Genomic DNA, 21086 nt, shown 5'->3' on the forward strand with positions numbered 1-21086 from the left:
CTTCTCCTACACCCTCCCCCCCCCCCCCCTCTCTCTCCCACCCCCTTCTGTACGTGTAGTGCCCCCTCTAGTCCCCCCCCCCCCACCTCTCTCTCGCTCTCTAGCTCGCTTACTCTCTCTCGGCGTGCGTGAAAGGGGAGCCGTGACCAAAGGGGAGCCGTGACCAAAGGGGAGCCGTGACCAAAGAGGCGCCGTGACCAAAGAGGCGCCGTGACCAAAGAGGCGCTGTGACCAAAGAGGAGCCGTGACCAAAGAGGAGCCGTGACCAAAGAGGCGCCGTGACCAAAGAGGCGCCGTGACCAAAGAGGCGCCGTGACCAAAGAGGCGCCGTGACCAAAGAGGAGCCGTGACCAAAGAGGAGCCGTGACCAAAGGGGAGCCGTGACCAAAGAGGAGCCGTGACCAAAGAGGAGCCGTGACCACAGAGTAGCCGTGGCGTGGTGTGACTGGGGCCTCACCTGTCAGCTTAAGTGTGGTGTTGGTGTGGTGTAACAGTGGCCCAGCCTGTAAGTCGTGTCCACCAGTCCTTCTGCACGCGTCACTCCTCCCTTATGTGTCTCCCTTCACGCATATTCACCCCCCCCCCACCTCTCCCCCACCAATGACTAAGAAGGTTAGGTAAGGTCGGTGTTTTCTATGAAGCTTTTCAAGGTAAACTAAAATATTCACAATAAATTAGTATGTCACATATGCACGTATTTAATAAGTCAATATTGACTATACGAAAGTGCGAGAACGGGTTGGAATAACCTACGGCTTCCTTAAACCCTAAAGCCCTTAATCATCCTCCTCCTCCTCGCCTATATACGATACCTTCATATCCGATTTTTAGGCTCTAATTTCGAATTGGTATTCACTCTGAAATAGTTTCCTTCAAAACCTCACTAGAGGAAGAAGTTTTAACCATACTCATTAAGGCTGCAAAGGAATGCAAGCTCTCGCCACACAGGATTAAGAACCACCAACCAAAAACTGCCATTCGTCCAACCAAACAATCCTAAGACGACTTATAAGTTCGTTATACAATAAGTATATTTCCAATTTGAGTTACTACAATCACGTTCAGTTGACCTTCCTATTGTCACCGTTGGAAACCACTGTGTACTCACTTAATTGTGCTTGCGGGGGTTGAACTTTGGCTCTTTGGTCAGTGTGTCTGCATTGTTACAGGGCGAGTCATTTGTATGACCACAACTGACTGGACTGTGACGAGATATTTGTGAGTTAAGCAACTGTTGTGGGCTGCGTCCCTGGAGAGATCTGTCGTTGGCCTAGGGGTAGTCTCCATAAGCTTAATTAACAGGCTTCCTGTCCCCAACAATGGGGTAACCATATTTTAACATTCAATATGTTAGTTAATGGTGGTCCTTAGTTGAATGTCCAGACTCACAAGTCGCGCCTGGCCTCGGGCCGGGCTTGGGGAGTAGAAGACCTCCCAGAACCCCATCAACCAGGTATCAACCAGGTATCAACCAGGTATCAATGTGTTGATGCATTAGTTTTGCATCTGTCTTCCACATTAACCTTATTAATTCCCTCATTACACCACCATTAAACCTGGGAGAAATCTTCATACTGGAGGAGGGAAATTGTGCGCTCCGTCGACCCAAACTGTTGAGTGCCTTGGGAAGCCTCTCTTGTGGCTAAAGGATAACAGCCACACTAAGTGTTGTTTATTTACGAAAATCCACGAGCACTCTGTTGCTCGTTGTGGTGCAGAGCAATATATCCTGTGGGTTGGACTTGCTGTGTGGGAATGTGGCGGAGATTGGTGAAGAATGAAATTGAAATAAGTTTATTGAGGTAAAATCCATACAAAGGGATGAGGTAGCTCAAGCTATTCTCACCCCGTTCAGTACATCGTGTTAATACATACATAGACACACATCACAAGCAATAAACGTATTACCGAACATTCTGAGAGATAAACATATACATTTCCTCCTTTAGACAAGTAGTATGGTATCAGACGTACACACAAATACTTTTATGAGCCTAGGTATACTGTAGAGACAGGTGAAGGAGGAATCTTAGGGTTCTTGAGGAATGTTAGGTGTGTACTCCTACAGTGACTTGGGTCTTGGTGTCAGAGGCAATGTTTGTCCGTGACCAGCCTTCACAGGTGCAGCGTTCATCAAGAGTATTCTCTCAAACTTCACACTGTATAATGACACAATTATTTAGTATTTATAATGTGAAATATGCACACTTTAACCAAGTAGTCGACGTGTCTGTAAATTATATTTATCACCGTCACCAGATAGGAGATAGCAGAGTGATCTGACTCGACTGCAGGGCCTTATTTCCTCCGGTTTTCCTCTCCTGTTAAGGAATTAAACTAAGATTTGTGTGCGTAACCCAAAGGTTGGCTTAATGTTTGTATACACGGCACCTGCGACCACCTTGATACACTGGTAGAGAAGCTGTTTATCAGTCTATTACAGTACAGTGTAGGGTCAATGTGTCCGGAACGCTGTACCGGCACTCAAGAGGCACTGGTGCCCATTACAGAATGATTGATAAAGATTAAGCCACCCAAAAGGTGGCACGGGCACGACTAGCCCGTAAGTGGAGGCCCTTTTGAGCCATTACCAGTATCAATAGACGATACTGGAGGTCTGTGGAGGTGCGGCTGCACCCTGCGTGACGGAAGATGTCTCCCGTGAGGCCATTACACAATTTGTACTGAAAATATACTCGTCCGGATGGCTTTTGGGATTACACCTGCATTGGCCCAGCTGAAAGCCCGGGCTAAATATAGACTGTTGAGAGAAGAAAACGTAGGAAGAGTGAGAGGCGGGAAGGAGAGGAACGGAGAGAGGCAGATGAGAGGGAGGGCGACGGAGACCTTCAACTGATCGTTGAAGGCACTGTGTAAGTAATTATGAAAAGACGGCACCAAGCCGGGAAGTGTATGTTACACTTGAGAATGTGTAGAGGTGACGAGAAGCTGCCGGGGGGGGGGGGGTAAATATACACGAAGGAGCTGTACAAGGAGACAGTTCCTCACTATCATGTTGCGGGCTATTCGTGCCCGTGCCACCTCTTGGCTGGCTTAATCTTCATCAATCAATCACTGCAATGGTAGTGAGCAAGAGGAGCAGGGGCAGGCAGTGGAGGAGCAGCAGGAGGATTGGGTGTTACTAAAATAGTTCATCGACAACTAAGTGGCAGATTACAGGTGATGGGCGTGCGTGTGCGCGCACGCTGGTCGAGGTGTGTGCGTGATGGGAGTGTGTGTGGGCTTGAGGTGGGGCAGGGAAGTAGCGGGGGTCGTGTGTGTGGGCTTGGCATGGGTAGGAACCTTTCTGAATAAAGTATGATGGTAGTAGATGAGTCTGGACATTCGTGTGTCGTTACTGTAGGAGTGTGTGTGTGGGGGGGGGGCAGGTCGATGAGTGGGGGGGGGGTCGAGAAGCAAGAGTGTGGCTGAGAGTATATGGGTGGATTAACAGATGTATAGGCAAGTTCATACTATGTGTATGGGCGAACATGGCTCTGGGTGAGTAGTTAAGGATGTGTTATGGTTCGTAGGTCTGTGGGGGGGGGGGGTGTTGGTAGGTGTGGATGTGGGATCAGGATGGAAACTGCTTATTTGTTTCTGCCTCGACCAGGAACCGAACCCGGGCCCTTAGGACCACGACCGCCGAGTGCTGTCCACTCGGCCAGAGTGCGTGTTCGTGTGTGGGTGGTGGGTAGGTAGTGGTGTAGGTATGTCTGTGAGTGAGTAGGTAGACAGGTATGCAGGTCGGGGGAATAATTGTTATATTGGTGTGTTAGGTTTGTGCGAGAACTTGGTAGTGAAGTGTGGCAAGTGTAGTCCGTAGACTTTTCATTTCCCACTCCTAATGGTAAGACACACAAGGATAAGTTCACTCCCCACTCTACTCACATACATATGCACGTACGTTCGTACATACACATGTATGCACGTACATCAATAAAGTTTTAAGTATTGAAAGAAGGTGAACCTACACATACTACAGTACTTACATTACCCCACTATTGTGGAGGCATAAATTCAATTATTTCATTAAACTTTTGAACATGTTGAGATCATATGGACTATTACATTGTGTATACAAGCATCAATGATCCTCAAGCAACATTTTATTTATTTATTTATTTATTACTATTATCCAAGCATATCACTTTTTTCTAAGTTTCCTTCACCTATAATGATATTATTTATTAGTGAAGTTTGGTGTGCACCTCCATAAGAATGGTCTGTTGTGCCCTGTGATGTGATCTTTGCTTCATGTTGTTCCCCACTCTTAGGCTATGGATGTCTTCAATGGGGTTTTATCATATGAAATATAGCACTATAGTAGTAACATTTTTATTTTTGTGTTCAGGGCGCCCGCGTATGGATCCCGGACCCCGTGCAGGTGTGGCGGTGCGCTGAGCTCACCAAGGACTACAAGAATCACCTGGTGTCTGTCATCTATGCTGACTCTCAGGTACTGGACACTCCCTCCACCACCACCTCTGGTACTCTGCGGCTACTCTTGGCCCGCTCATCTTGTTTGGTTATTATGGTGCAGAGCTGAAGCTGCTGTGCTCCGCTTACTATATACAGAATTCAGAAAGAAAATATTGAAGGAAATATGAGTAGTTGTGATTCTTTGTATCCTGATGATTGTGGTGTTAGTGGTCAATCTTCCAAATGGGGTTTTTATAACTCAAGATGCCTTTAAATTATGCTTGAAGTTGGTTTGCAGTACAGTACAGCACAACTTATAAATTCTCTCATATCTAGTGTTATGGTTAGGGCAATTAAGCATTTATAATTGCAATTTCCTCCCTCTCTCCAATCCCAAAAGCAGAGTTAAAGTGGAAAAAATTTCATGGCTGCCTTGGAACTACATCAAGAATTCTTAATTATGAACCCTAACCTAAAGATTGTTTGTATATTGAATGCAGGACAGTGGTTCACAGTAAAGTGTAGCAATTTGGATACATGATACAAATCTCACTGTTCATACAATGTCAATTATTTCATCTAAATTTATACTTTATCCAAATATCATGGCTTCCCACTGGCCTGTATCCAAACAGTTCAATGCTTCAAGCCTATATATCCACCATGTACATAATCCTTATATGAAGTTAGGGCTCTTTATTCAAATAATTCTCAAATTAATTTTGAGAAATCGCTGCTTATTTCCCAATCTGGTCTGCTTTTCAAAATAGAGCAAAAATTATAGTATAAAATCATTGTTGAATGACTGAAATCTGAGCTAGCGACATTCTGGGCTCCATGAAAGTTTAGGGTTGGCCCAAGACTGTAAACCTTTCTTTTTTACGTTAGTATTTCTCAATGCCCCTTTTTTTAATATTTGTTATAATCCTCCCATTTTCTATTTGCTAGTACTCTACTGTATATTAGCCAATAACTTGAACTATATCTGATATTTCAGCTATGATTGGTATTTATGGTACGTTTACTATTGTCCCAGCTATACCTGTTTATATAGGATTTGTAGTTTTCTCAGCAGATAAGATTGGTAGAGATAAAAAAAGGTCTTCTGTATTCTGTTCTTCCCATGCACACCCATGTAACTGATTTCATCACACCTTGACTCTGACGTGTGGCTCTGCTTGAAATAACTTTGGATCCTGCTGTTTGCTGCTGGTCCCCACAGGGGGTGCAACGTGTAAGTCAGGAATGCTGGACGGCCGTGTGCATTTGGCATGAACGTGTTTTGTCACTCCTCGGCAACACAGTGTGTTTGGTATTTCGTGTCGTTCTATGACAAGATAGTGTGGCATGAGTATATCTTGTCCATGTCTTGTAACATTGCTTACATTTATTTATTGGTATCCTATGTTTTTGTCTTTTAATTAATCCATAATTTTCTTTGGATGCTGTATACAAGATAGCCACAATTTGTGTACAGTAGTATGAAATATTGGTTTAGCATGCATGCATGCAGTTGATTTGCCGACTTTAATTTTAATGTCCCATTTTAAAAATGCACATGGTGATTTTTACTTTGTATTGATTGAATCAGTTTGTGCACGCTTTGGAAGTATTTGTATGGTTTTTAGCAGCCTGTACCAACCTAGCAAAAGGTGTCACATGCCAATCTGAAGCATGCACCCCACCACATCACTGGGGAAGCTTGTTATGCTAATGCTTTTCTTGTGTTTTGTGTATTTGAATTATTCATGAATATATATTTGTTTCTGGATAGTGGCAGGATTATTGTACTCTACAGTATATTGCAATTCATGAGAAGCTCCCTGTATATCAAGTTATATTAGGTGGTAAAGGGGCTGCCGTGGACCATTTGCTGAAGTGTGTTGGTGCAGCTTCTCATGCTACGTATTCTATAAGACTTGCTGAATGACTCGGTCATTTTATTTGAATGAACCGTATCAAAGCTTTCATTTCCTTTACTGCTTTCTATTTTTCTCTGCTAATACTTCCTCACAGTTTGACAGTGGAAAATGAGGCTATAATGAGGAAATGAAGCAAGATAGACATACGCATCTTGGCATGAAAGAAAATGGATTTATGCATGGTTATCCTTTTGATTTTTTCTTTCATATTCCTATTGTTATAGTTTTGCATGACATTTCATTTAATGTGGAACTGTGGTGTAAAATGTAATGCACTTTTCTGTCAACATTCTGGATTGGATTTAATATCCTCTATTGTCTCCCTAGTGCCAGTATGGCCTTGGGGTTACAGTTTGAAAGTTTCCCTTGTTTTAGTGTGGAATATTAACCTACCTTGACTGACAGATCCTAACCAGATGGGATTAGGATCCTGCTTTAGAGATGAGTAAAGTGGGGATGGTTCAGAAAATTGCATTTACCTGTAATTTGATCCATTAGAAATTTATTTTGACTATGGGATGTTGCATGTATATTATTATTGGTTTGTCCGTGCATATGCTATGTTGTATAGTTATGTTGCATATAAGAATCCATTTGCATGTCATTTATAGTTCAATATATAATTAGGTAGCTGGCAATTACTCTGGCTTAATACATCACGTGCCAGTATTAATGAGTCACGTTTAAATATTTCAAAATGTTTGTGTTGGGAGGGAAATTTGTGTTCAGTACATAAAGCTAATTTCTAAAGAATAATAAATGCATCTAGGTGCAATACCCTTTTATAGTGGTGAGTTTCTAAATACATCCTTAAGCAAAATACTGTGTTCTGTAAGTTTAGACATAACATGAGTTCTGCTGTATAATGAGTCATGCATGTAAATGTAAACTGCAATGTTTTGCATTCACAAAAGTGTAATCCAGTTAACTGTTAGTGGATGCAACACTCAACAATAATAAATGACGAGCTAGTGTTATTTTGCTAAATAAAAAATTCCTAGACTGACAAGAATATTTTTTTTTTTACTTAAAAAACAAAACACTGATGGTAGCTGTGTATTCTTGTGTGCATGATTTGCAAAATGAGAAGAGTGAAGTTAATGTTGTTCACGAATTAGTGTAGAGTTGCTGTTTCTGATAAGTATTGGTTGGCATTGTATAGTACATGTATTTGTCTTCACAACTTGGTACTGAATAAAGTTATCATTATCTGATAAGGGCACCACTTTATCAAAGTAATATTTATATGATAGTATTAGAGCCAAATTTTTTAGGTCATAAATGTGTCTTAACAATTATCTACAGACTGATGAGTTCAAGGTAAAAAGCGACGAAGACCTGCCCCCTCTGCGGAATCCTGACATTCTTATAGGCGAAAATGATCTCACCTCGCTATCATATCTCCATGAACCTGCTGTCCTTTACAACTTGCAAGTGCGCTTCGGCAATCACAATGCCATCTACACATACTGCGGTAGGTTACCTAAATGGGGGTAATGGCAAAAACTACTTTTAAGATATTGAGTAAATGCAATCCTATAGTATTTATTCCGAGATATTCCATCAATTTGTATTTTATAATGTGTTACGAAAATCTCAATTTCCTTTAAGCCACATGACATAAGTTGTGATAGAATACAGAAAATCATAATGTATGAGCTCGGTCATTCACTCGGTTCCAAAGGTACCTGTCAGCATTTCCAGTACAAACTGCACCATACAGGCAGGGCAACATTCTGGTATTCGTGCAGCAGAAAACTTTGTAAGCAGCCCTTCAGGGTCATGATGGTGCTAGTGAGCGCTCAAAGATACTATCTAAGCAAAATAATCTTTGGATTCTCAATTTATGTAAACTTTGAGACCTTCGAAACACTCCTTGGCAATTGGAGATTAACATGGAGCACTCGGGTTAATTAATAACCAATTGGCCTGCCTGGCCACTTATCCTGGCTGACAACAGGCTACATAACCATATACACGACAGGGTTCCCGTAGCAAGCTTCACATGCTAAAAGAAGTTGTCTTTCTAGTCACTATGCTATGCACAGTTCTGTCTCCTGACGACAGTACCTAGATGACGTAATGCACCCTAACACTGGTAATAATGACCACCTCATCAATATTGGCTGCATAACACCACTGCAGTATGCAAAAAAACAATTTCAGCTCAAAAGTGATGCTTGGAAAATTAAATTGAATGCACCATAAAAAGATTTTATTGTGCATGTAATAATTTGAAGGTCATATCCTAGATATGTGCAGAGAAATTAGTACATTGGAAAGAGATATGGTTGGAAGTTTCAAATAAATCCCAAAAAGTCAGGCTGTCATAGACATGACTACCAATTTATTTCATCACCTTCTGTCTGTTGTATTATGAGCAGTGTTTATGAACTTTTATGAGAGAGACTCGTGTAACTATACTGCACCATCTTTTGCCAATATGTTTAAGATATAACTATGTACTTCTTAACAGGAATTGTCCTTGTGGCCATCAATCCATACGAGGAGTTGCCTATCTATGGCCCAGACACTATTGGAGCTTATCGAGGTCACTCCATGGGTGACCTCGATCCCCACATCTTCGCTGTGGCAGAAGAGGCATTTACACAAATGGAAAGGTATCTTTCTTACTTGTATACTGTAGCAGAGTAATAACTGATGTTATATTTATCATACTTGTTCAGAACCCTTGTTCTGTATTTATTCCCCCTGTATATTCACTTGGTACAGTAATTCTCTCTTAATAGCTCAAGAATTGAGTGCTAGGTTTTCTCTGCCATTCCACAACCATCATGTGGAATGGACTAAAGAGGTCGGATTTGATTTCAGGAGTTAGTTTTGGCAATTACCTTCGAGCTTAACACCCTTTTGTTTCCCGAGAATGAGATGCAGACAGTGTTGTTGAATTATCAGCCTCTTACTGTTTCCTTGGGTAGAAATTTTGCCTTACAAATTCCTCACTTACATGCAGTTATTTGTCTTGTGGTCCTATCTCCATCTGTCGGCACCTTGTAGCCATCCTCTCAACTTCTTCGTGCTTATATGCAGATGTTGGATAAGGAGGTTTAAGATTTTATGTTCGTGCAATATGCTTAATGATATTGCTAATTTCAGAGCCAATTTTATTGTTCTTTTTTATTCTAGGGATGAGAAAGACCAAAGTATCATTGTGTCTGGAGAATCGGGTGCTGGGAAAACTGTATCAGCTAAATATGCCATGAGATATTTTGCAAGTGTCGGTGGGTCAGATTCAGAGACGCAGATAGAAAAGAAGATTCTTGCGTCAAACCCAATTATGGAGGTGAGAGGAAAGACAATGTCAGTTGTTTTCTATGGATTAGAACATTTTCTACTGATGCCTGTTTTTTCTTAGAGTATTCATAAGCCAAGTAATCATCAATGCCAGTGAAAATGTAATGCTTTTGATTTTCTAAGACAATTTGTTAAATAGAATGAATGATTTATTGTAGATATTTTGGTTAAAAGCTAATTTACAGCATTACTTGTTTAACATAATTTAATGTGGTGATTGTGTCATCACAACACTCGGCTCGTGTGTATGTGTGTGTGTGTGTGTCGGAGCAACAACACTTAAACTGTATCACAAGATATAACCGGAGTACTGTACAGTAGTGAGATAGTGAAGGTTTAGTAGTAATGGTTGTGTGGAGTGAAGGTGAGGCAGTAATTAATTCTGTAATAATTAATTGTAGAAGATGAGTGTAGTAATTCATCATAATGATTAACTATGGTGAATGTGAGGCAGTAATAACAATCTAGGGGTGAAGGTGAGGCAGTAATGTTTCATAATATTGTAATTTTATATTATAATAATAAATTAGAGCATCATAATTGTATATCATTTCTTTCAGGCAATAGGTAATGCAAAGACCACAAGAAATGACAATAGTTCACGTTTTGGAAAATATATCGAGTTGGATTTCACCCGTAACTTCAGTATACTGGGAGCCAATATGAGAACATACCTTTTAGAAAAATCACGCGTTGTGTTTCAGGTTTGTCTTATAAAATACTTATTGTTTCTCATTACATTTTTGAAGTGATATATTTCATGTTTATTTTATTGTTTAATATGGAATAATAGTGAACTAGCTGTTGCATGGCTCTTTTGTACTTTGTATTATACCCAGGATATGGAATATTTGTGAACTGCAAAGCCAATCTGGATTTCTTCTACAGGCGCCGTGTGAAAGGAATTACCACATATTTTATCAGCTGTGCTCAGCCTCGTCAGATCAGAGACATAAACATCTGCGATTAGGTTAGTGAGCGTTTAGAGTGCTTTAGCATCTGGTAGCACCTCAAGAGATTGTGTGTCAGCATTGTTGTGTAAGATCATAATTATAACATTACCCTAAATGTACGTAATACTTGGTGTAATATTTCCTAGTTATCCCTTCCCTTGCATTTCCATAATTATAGTTTGTTTTCTTCAAAACCTATTGCTATGATAATCAAGGAATGTATGGAAGAATATTTTTAATTTTGTTGCTTGAAAATAATTATGCTGTTCATTTTTGTCTGTGTGAGAGGTATGTGGTACAGTACTTCATATTACTTTTATTAATTTTAAAAAGAATATTTTTATTGATAAGAATTTTCAAAACCTTTTAATTTCAGTTTATTATTATGTGAAACAAGCATGAATCCAAATTTTAATAGCTTCTTCAACCTTCTCTGTGACATTTGATGACGGTGGTGTTTCCCAACTCTCGGTGCCTTATAAGTGAGAGTTGCATGCACGTAGCCTCCCAGGTGATGTTGGCTGACCTCCCAAGCCCAGTCTTTCCATTCCTTTATCACATGGGACATGGATCTTTTTGTACCACATTTTGATAGTCGATGGGGGGTGTCTGTTGTGTCTTTTGGGCTGTTCCTTCCCCAGTCCATTAAAGTGGGAATGCTTTATGATAATGACTTAGATGTAATGTTTTATTCCAGACACAGAGCATTGACTTGGGAATAGGGATAGTAATGTAAGGAAGTAGAAAGGATAAATATAAGATATTGTAGAAACTCAAGAGAGAGAGTGAGAGATAAAATACTGTACTGTAATAAGATATGTGTATCATGTAAAGTGTGGCAAACCACCAGATAGACTGTAACATGAAGGATGGTGACAGAAGTGTGTTTTTTATTACATTCTTGATTTTTTGGAGGGCCGTCTCTCTCTAGCTCCTCGAGCAAGCTCACATTGGTGCCTCTGCAGAGAAAGCCTTAATTAAAAAAAAAATAGCAACTTGGTAAACAGAAAGAATGCAGCCAAGGTTTCCTTGTTGAGAAGACGGTAGAAGAGGTGGACCATGAGAAAATAACATCGGCTGCATGACAAAAGCCCAAGCACAATGCCGAGGGACATCCAATAAATAGCGGAGAACTAACACCATGTTGGAAAAGCAAATTCTTCAAATATTAGGCATATTGGCAAAGACATAATGACAAAGGATATTGAGGCAGTAGTAAACACCCTAACAACTACAGTAACTAATCATGGGCTTGAATAATATTAAAATAGTATGTGGGTTTGATAAGTTCTCCGGTTTATCAGGGTATTTCTTGACATTTTTAAACAATTAAATTTGTGTGTATGTGTACCAAGTTCAATAACACTGTAACCTGTTTATGTTATAAATATTATTCAGTAATATAAATTATGTGAAATTATATTTGGACTTAACACTACGAGTTAGACGTTTGTCTTGGCTATTCTGTAAGTGTCTTGTATACCAAATAGGCATCACACATTGTGTCTAGTGCTTCTTTTAATATTATATATTTTATGTTTAAAGTTGATTATAGGCATTACCCTTTCCTGTAGGCTCTCCAGAAAGTTTTCACTACTTGAATCAAGGACTCCGGGAGGCTCCCGAATGGTCATCCAAGACCCGCAAGGGTGTGGTTCAGTGAGCGATGAGTGTGGTGATGCTTTGCTTAACTAGCATGTTGATTTGTTGTGTTTTTCTTGTTGGCATTCTTTGCATCTGCTGTATTTTCACTTTAAACGAGATTTACATAATGTATTTGTAATTTACAAGATCAGCCGCAAAGTTTAATGCAGTATAAGTTTTCTGGTATACTAGTATTTGTATTTTGAACAGTTGGGTGACACACTATACCCATCAGTATTGCTTTCCAAGCTACAGTAGTTCATTACAGTATGTTATATGAAGAAACTTAAGCATACAATATGTGTGAATGGACAGTGTGTCGTGTTGTGCTTAAAATGCTTACAAAAAACCGAGTGTTGATAGTGTAGGAATATCTTGATGAGAAATTGTAGCTGGCATGTTGAGCTGTAAAGCAGAATGGTTGAGCGGGTATTATTTGCCATAGCATGTTTTAAGTGTAGCACCAGTTTTATTGTGGTGACTTGAATTACCTGGCATTCTTTTGTCAAGGATCTGGTCATCACACGAGTAGCTTTATCTACAAAACACAGGCATTAGTTCAAACATAAATGCCTGAAGGTTGATTGAATGCAAGGCATTTAGCAGAGTACTTGATCATGTTAAGGTGATCGAGTAAATGAGAGATTGATGTAAATATAATTACTGTATATAGAGCGAGTCATGGGGAGGGGGGGGGGCAACAAAAGGATCAAGAGTTTGATTATTAAGTACAATTTTTCTAATTACAATTTAGGTCCTTAAATCTTTTAGGAAATAAAATGGTTCACTTTTTTTTTAAAGGTCTTTAAATATATTTATGATTCTAATAAGACTTAGTGTGAGTTGGGCTTGTGAAGGTCTCAAAGAACCTACCTGTATTTGTATGTGCTTTTCCTCTCATTACTGGGCTAATCAACTTCTTTTCTTCATGACAGAATTTTCTCTTAGTAAATGAAATATAATGTTTTTCATCCACTTGTTAAGAAGCATTCACTTGATTCTGGTTACATATCCTGTCAGAGCTCATTGAGTTTGTTAGTGTTGATCAGTGAGAATTTACTTGCTGTTTGTAGTCTGTATATAGGCTGTTTCATTCAACTAAAACTGCCTTGTGTAGAGTGTTTGGATTTGGTACTGAATACTTGTTCAGGAAATATCACCATTGATTTTGTTGGACTTTCTGCTGTATTTGATACAACCGACCATGTTTTGTTGATATTGATAGATGTTCTTTTTGTATGTGGTCTTAGAGATGGCTTTGTTATACAAGTCATATCTTTCTGGTCAGTTAGGTTAAGTGATGGTCAATGGTTCCAAATTTAAATCAGCTTTTGTCTTTCGTTCCTCGAGGCTCTGTCCATGCTTTGGTATTGTTCAATGTTTATGTAAGTGGTTTGGCCTTAATACTGGATGCTCGTGGTGTCGACTATAATGTTTTGTAGGCAATACAGTAAGTACACAGATCTATATTCAGTCTTTGAAGGTGGATAATGTTAAGTTCAGTATAGCTGTTTTAAACGACTGCTATACTGTAAAACTGAAATTGAATTAAAGTAAGGTCTTTATTATCAGAGAATTGAAGAGTGATAATTTTGGTATTGATGTTTTGTAATGTTGGTGAGTGGCCTGTTAATTCAGCTATTGATCTAGGTATTTAATTCAACCATTCATTGTCATTTGATTGCCATATAAACCATATTTTTATGGGTGTAATTTTAACATTTGTAATGTCAGTACCATTAGAAAATTCCTTGATTTGTTTTGTAATCACATCTGAAGGTAGACTAGATATCCAAAACATAAATATATAGATTAAAAGATGAAATACATAGAGGACTTGAAGGTTAGGTTATAAATCAACAAACCAAAATAGCTACTTACTGGAGAAAAGATACAGTGAGAGCAGTTAAATTTTTTCAGTTTTGCTACAAATTACCTACTTAAAATTATCTGTTAGATTAAGGCCCTGCCCGAAACGCTATGCGTGTTAGTGGCTTTACAAGAATGTAAAAACATCAATGCTATGTACTCTCATAAACCCATTGTACCTTCTTGTATATACATAAATAAAATCCAAATAAATAGATATAACTGAATAAACTTATTCATTTACAGTTGAATAAATGAATAAAATGTAAAGGTGCTTTAAGTGTAATTAGAGAACACTGTCAGCATCAGAGGCCCAAGGTTATTTCATCTTTTGCCAGCAAACAGAAGATGTTTTACTGTAAAAAATGTAGTAATCAAGAAGGAATGCAACAATTTCCTGTGTCAGCTGGGCTGTAAAGGTTATGCAAGCTTGAAAGAGCAATAACCTTTGTTACTCCGGGATTTGGCAGGAAAATCCTGAGAACAAACTCTCAGAACTATCTTGGGTATATCCTTCAGACACTTGTACAGAAAGAGTGCTGTAATACCCCTGGGGGGAAAAGTTGACAGTTCTATAATCCTGCAGCCATTAATATTTTATATATATACTTCAGCCCATCCTCCTAAAATGAAAGTACAGTACTTATAGTAATGACGTAGACTAAAGTACGAATATGTCGTGGTGGCCAATAGAAAGTAGACTTTTGTAGTATTGAATTTGAAAAAGAAAAGTTTTATATTTATGTTAATAAAACCTTACCATCCTAGGCCTGATATTCACTATCTGAGGCCTAATATAGTACATATGTGCTATACTAGGCCTAGGAATATCTAAGTTTGGTTTTTAGCTTTATTTTTTCTGGACTTTATAAATAAAAAGTAGTACAAGACGTGGCTTACTACATATTGGTACGATCAACCACATATCGTAGTACAAAATGTACTGTGAAAACAGGAGGATGGGTTGATATACTTCAGTATACATGCTGTAAATATATAATAATTGCCACATACTTATGACTGATAAGCTTTTCCAATATTAGCAATGTTAAATAGATCTGAAAGTTTTGCTTTGTATTTGTTGGCTTCTAAATTAAAAATGAGAACTGAAAAACTCAACACCTTGTGAGAATAATCAGTGTTTTGTGCTTAATAAAAATACATTTATTTGTTAAGCTTCTTGCAAGAAATGTTGCATTAACCCCTGTAAACAATTAAATGAATATTTACATTTTACATAACATTATTATTTTTACTACAGTGGCACATCCAAAATATAGTACAGTATATCATTCTAGATCCGGTCTGGGTTAGAAAAGAATCCAAATTTTGTGATTCCTATTTGGCTATTTATCACCGCATTTGGGAGTTTTCTAATAGCAAATGATAAAATACATATTTGTGTGTGTGTAATGACCCAAGTGTAGTTACAGGATGAGAGCTACGTTCGTGGTGTTTCGTCTTCCCGACACTGTCATATAATGCTTTGAAACTACTGACAGTTTTGGCCTCTGTAACCACCTCACTTAACTTGTTCCAACTATCTATCACTCTGTTTGCAAAAGAAAACTTTTTAATATATATATGTTTGTATTTTTACATATGTGTAAAAATAAACATGTATACAGTACTATATAAACACTGGTTTTGTTATATAATATTAAAAACTATAACTATTTTCTGAGCCAAGGTCTTCCAATTTCTTCCTTGCTTTAGCAGCCTATGTGGGTCCCCACACTCGTACATTCCACCCACAAGGCCATAAGGACCTGTTCAGTCTGGTCAGAATCCTGGGGAAAGGGAGGCGGTGGGGAGTAAACTCAAATGCCCACTGAAGACCAACCTATTATCAGTCATTAGCATTTCTTTGTTTAGGGTAAAGAAATGCTTGTACAACTTTAATCACTTATTGATCATTTCCAAATATTTTGAAAAATCTGAAAGGGTCTGGAATGATATTGCCCAGATTTTTAAGTCTCTACTGTGTATGTAAATTCTTGTACAAAACTAAATGTTCACATTTTTGTAAACATTTAGTTTTTAGTATTACAGCCACTAACAAGGATATACTGTACTGTATTTTAAATGCTTTTTTATGCCGAGTTCTCAGAAATGCTCCATTTTTTGCTGATGGTGTTAATGCTTGGTGGAGGGCTACACTACCTCCTGGGCAGCTCAGTGACGGGCTTGTGTGCACATCAGCCATGCACTTTGCTTTTGGTTTTGCTTATATTTTCTGGCTACTGGTGTCATGGTGGTTTGGTCTAATTTTTATCAGTTATAAGATAAGCCTGATAAATTTTCAAGTCTTCCTGCTTCCTGTTCACTTAAACTTTTGTTTGTTCTTTGATATTATTCTAAATATGAATTACACACACACAGCTGTAAATCAAGTGCAACAGTCCACAATGATAATGATGATGATGATAATAATAATTAATAATAATTAATAATAATTAATAATAATAATAATAATAATAATAACAATGATAATGTGCTATATTCATGTCTTTGGGAAAATTTATCTTTTGTCTATGCTTTCTTTCACAGAATTTTTAAGTTTTGAGTAATTGGAAGCTGCTACGGTTTATTGTCTGGGAGAGCAAGGGGCTGGTATGGGGAAATGAGTTGCTATTTATCACCACTACATGTTAAGTAATAATTATATGCATGTTCTTCAGGGCATCAGGACAATTTCCATTACTTAAACCAAGGCCACAGTCCTCATATTGGTGGTGTGGACGATGCTGCAGACTTTCAGGAAACATGTCGAGCATTCTCCCTCTTGGGGATCAGTGAAGCAACGCAGGAACAGTTGTTCAGAATTCTTGCAGGAATATTACATCTAGGAAACGTAACCTTTGAAGAGGATGTTGGTGAATCTTCTACAATTGATGTGAGATTTGTCATATTTTTGCATGGTAGATAAAACATGATAAACAGTGCAATAATGGGGTGATTATAAGACATATCTTTGTTGTATGCTGATTTGCTCTATAATTTTTTCTCCTGCAGAACGGTGATAAATCGCTCCATATAGCTGCAGAACTACTAGGTATTCCATTAGAAGATATTCGCATGTGGCTGTGTAATCGTAAGATTGTCGGTGGCAGAGAAGTTTTTACAAAACCCATGACATATACTGAGGTTTGTTGGTTGTAGATTATTGCCATTTGTTGATGGTGAAATTAAATTCTTGGAAGGTGTTGAATACCCTAGAAATTGTTCTCTAGGCTTAATTTTAGTAATTTTTCAAAAGCATAGACATTTAAATGCACCAGAAAATTTAAATTTACGGTAGGCAGTTGTTAATTTAAACGATGTTTTAAAATTAAGAAATATAATGCAAGATGCAAGGAAAAACTATAATTTTATAAGTTGTTGTATGCCTTGTTTGAATTTGTGTCAAATGCAGTAATTAAGGATAATGATGCATGTAAAAACTGAATGAACCATGAATCAGAGATGTAAACAGGTTTAATTATGAATATTCATCATTAATTATTGGGTAATAGATTTGCAAACTCAGACAACACCCACATATCTGGCAGTATCTCACACAGACAACACCCACACACAAGTAAGTGCCTAAATGCAGTTTAAAGTCTAAGTACTGCTTAGACAAAGTCTTACAGTACTGCTTTAGCAAAATTATGAATGAATTTGTACTTTTTTGGTTTTAAATAAAGTTGCAGTGCAGATGTCGCTGCAATTGCCACCTTAACCATTATACAACCCTATGGCCATAGTGTTGGGAAATGATAGTAGTATTTAGTAAAAATGCTAAGGGTGGTGCTTTATTAAAAGATCTCAGGAGAAAAGTGGACTTACGGAAGTTGGAATGCATCACTACACTTCAGAAATAGCCTAAGCTACTCTATCCCTTTGAGATGTATTTCTTTCTTGTCTCTAACATACTTGAACTTGAACTACACTTTGAATATAAGCTTAACTAAACTTTGTGAATTTGGTCTGTGTGAAGGTTTTAAGAATGAATCTCTGGACATTTCATGAGCTGACTGTATTTGTAGTACAGTACTGAATTTCTAGTGACTATTTGGTGAAAGCTTTGACACTTGTTTGTGATTTTTTCATGTCAGATGTTTTTAAGTTACTATGTTTTTATAGTTAAAACTGTAAACAAAAATATTCTTAGAGATTCCTGTATGTTTCAGGCTACATTTTCAAGAGATGCATTGGCAAAACATATTTATGCAAAATTGTTTGAGTGGATTGTAACACAGATCAACAAGTGTTTTGCCTCTACAGCAAAACCTTTCAGGTAAGACATTCATAGAAAGAGAAAACAAAGTATTTGATCCTCTCATGAGTTGTTCATAATAATGTATACAAGTTATTCTTTTAATATCCAAGGAAAATCTGGAGAAGTTTATCTGTAAAGAGAATTAAAATCTATGTTCTTTATTGGGAAATGTGTGAATTGCTGTTTCATCTTCTTTGTGGTAATTATATCTACAGATACACGTACTGATAACAGATAATTAAATTATAGTGAAGGTATACTGTATGAACAAATCCACAAGGGCCGTGACAAGGATTCTGCATCAGAAGTAGTTGTAGTTCAGTCGATGAAGGCAGCGTCTGGGATGCTCCCGGACGCAGGTTCAAATCCTCGTCACGGCACTTGTGGATTTGTTCATTTGATGCATCACGTTAGTGTGATCTCTGTGTGTATACTGTATTGCTGGTTCTTGAATAGCTTAAGTAAGAAATAGTATTTAGTGAAACTACTTAAGGTTTGCACATAATTCATGTGGAACAGGATAGATAATATATCATAAGTGTGCAATTACCCAAGTGTAGATGTGGGATAAAAAGTAAATCTCGTAGTATCCTGTCTTCCTTACAACCCAGCATCTTCAAATTTGAAGATGCTGTAAATATTTATGAATAAAGTTCCACATACAGATTAGGTAGGGAAAAGATCTGCTATAATTTATACAAAATATTAAACAAAATACTTACCTTAAGATGTATGAAAAATGTAGTTGATATGGAAGGTGTCTACAGTCGAGTAAAAGAATTGGAAAAAAATATTAAGAAATATTGTGCATGTATTTTGTTGTAGACTTATTTTAAACAAAAAAATAATGAAAATAACTTAACAGTTTTTCATTCAGGGAGTTGTCAAAATATCTATGTACATGGTAGTTAAAGTAATACTTTATTTCACACTTCATTGCTTGTAATCATAAAGTTATATTTTGAAATAACAGCCAAAATGGACATTTAAATGCAGTCCTTTTGTCTTCCAGATTTATTGGAGTTCTTGACATCTATGGTTTTGAGACATTTGAGATCAATAGCTTTGAGCAGTTTTGTATTAATTATGCGAATGAAAAGCTACAGCAACAGTTTAACCAGGTGAGTGATTACCAGCCCTGTTAACCTCTACAGCTGTGAGTGGTGGTGATGATACCTTGTTAGAGGCCAACACTGCCGTCCCTCGTCCCACTGTCCACCTTATCCTTCCCCACTCCTCCCCCCCCCCATCCCGCTCTTCACACCTCCCTCCTCCTCCTCCTCCTCCTTCCATCCCCAAACACTGCAAGGGCAGAGTTGAGTTGGTGGTGTGAAAAATTTATATATAGGAAGTAATACTTGTATAGTATAGGAGTTAATAATGCATCTGGTGAGTGGAGCTGAGCAGGGTTGTGTGGTGTCACTTTGGCTCTTCACATGCATGGATGGGCTGATGGAGTGTGGGGGTAGGGGGCGGGGGAAGATATTATAGTAAAAATGCTAGAGTAAGGCAGAAACCTAGTGCATAGAACTAATAAAACTAATTGAAGAACAGTATATCAAATATGACAGGCTGTATGCATGTGGTACAGTTCTTTTTACAGTGTGATTAAGATTTATGTCGATTAATTTAAACATTTTATTCATGCATATGAGGGAATGCTTGAAAGTGATGTGGTAAAAATATAGTTACGGTGGAGGAGAGAAAGGGAAAGTGTGTGTATTGGGTTGGGAAGCAACTCCTGCAATGAGAGTCCAAGTGTCCAATATTAATTATGATTTCTATTTCTTCAGCACGTGTTCAAATTAGAACAAGAAGAGTATGTGAAGGAACAGATTGAATGGGAGTTCATCAACTTCTATGACAACCAGCCTTGCATTGATCTCATAGAGAGCAAGTTAGGAATCTTGGACCTCCTTGATGAAGAGTGTAAGGTAAGAAATCAAAGCTCTTAATGTAAATTGTACATAAGAATCAGATTGTGAAAATCAGTGATTTTGATTGTACTTTATACAAAAATTGCATTAGATATATTATTAATGTTTATGCTCACCTTAGTTGAGATGATTTATTAATTTTTAACTAAAGTTATTCTTTGATTCTAGATGCCAAAGGGTACTGACCACTCATGGGTAGAGAAGTTGTATGACAAGTGCAAGAAGTTTGATCACTTCAGTAAACCTCGCTTATCCAATACTTCTTTCCTCATAGCACATTTTGCTGACAAGGTTGGCTACGAGAGTGCTGGCTTCCTTGAGAAGAACCGAGACACGGTATCTGAGGAACAGATAAATATACTTAAATCTAGTCAGGTAAGTGTCGTGATGTATATTTTGGACTTTAATTCTGTTGTGTGCTCTCTCAGTATCGTGAATGCTTTAGATCTTCAGACACAAACAACATTTTTATGATTAGACTTTATTTAACATGTGTGGCTTTTTCTGAGTTTCAAGAACATAAAAATTATGGAACACTGCAGCAGGCCTGTTGGTCAATACTGGACAGGTCTGAGTAAATGCACCTATGTACCTATTCAATCTATTTTTGAGACTTGTTAAACTATTTGTCTCTATAATGTTATCTGCAGCCCATTCCAGTCCTCAACCTCATTCCCAAACCAATACTTTACTCTCATTTTTAAAACAAAATATATCCAGTTTCTTTCCTTTCGTGCAGTTGCCAATCTTTTCCAAAAGT

At 37.9% G+C, this 21086-nt stretch overlaps 1 protein-coding gene across 7 annotated transcripts in view; it reads left to right on the forward strand.

Moving 5' to 3' along the window:
- The window catches only part of didum (dilute class unconventional myosin), a 101946-nt gene that overhangs the window by 37060 nt on the left and 43800 nt on the right, over nt 1–21086 (forward strand). For 3 of the 7 annotated variants that reach the window (XM_069306992.1, XM_069306995.1, XM_069306998.1), the window contains exons 2-15: nt 4355–4459; nt 5645–5656; nt 7650–7818; nt 8821–8965; nt 9492–9648; nt 10220–10363; nt 10548–10629; nt 12187–12261; nt 16807–17021; nt 17141–17272; nt 18301–18407; nt 19402–19510; nt 20183–20323; nt 20495–20701. In XM_069306992.1, coding sequence (XP_069163093.1) covers nt 4355–4459; nt 5645–5656; nt 7650–7818; nt 8821–8965; nt 9492–9648; nt 10220–10363; nt 10548–10629; nt 12187–12261; nt 16807–17021; nt 17141–17272; nt 18301–18407; nt 19402–19510; nt 20183–20323; nt 20495–20701 — 1800 coding nt within the window. The remainder of the gene's footprint in view (nt 1–4354; nt 4460–5644; nt 5657–7649; nt 7819–8820; nt 8966–9491; nt 9649–10219; nt 10364–10547; nt 10630–12186; nt 12262–16806; nt 17022–17140; nt 17273–18300; nt 18408–19401; nt 19511–20182; nt 20324–20494; nt 20702–21086) is intronic. The other 4 variants (XM_069306997.1, XM_045758555.2, XM_069306996.1 and 1 more) reach the window with 3 other exon arrangements.

The sequence above is a fragment of the Procambarus clarkii genome, chromosome 59 (genome assembly GCF_040958095.1).
Source record: "Procambarus clarkii isolate CNS0578487 chromosome 59, FALCON_Pclarkii_2.0, whole genome shotgun sequence".
NCBI classification, from domain to species: Eukaryota; Metazoa; Arthropoda; class Malacostraca; order Decapoda; family Cambaridae; genus Procambarus; species Procambarus clarkii.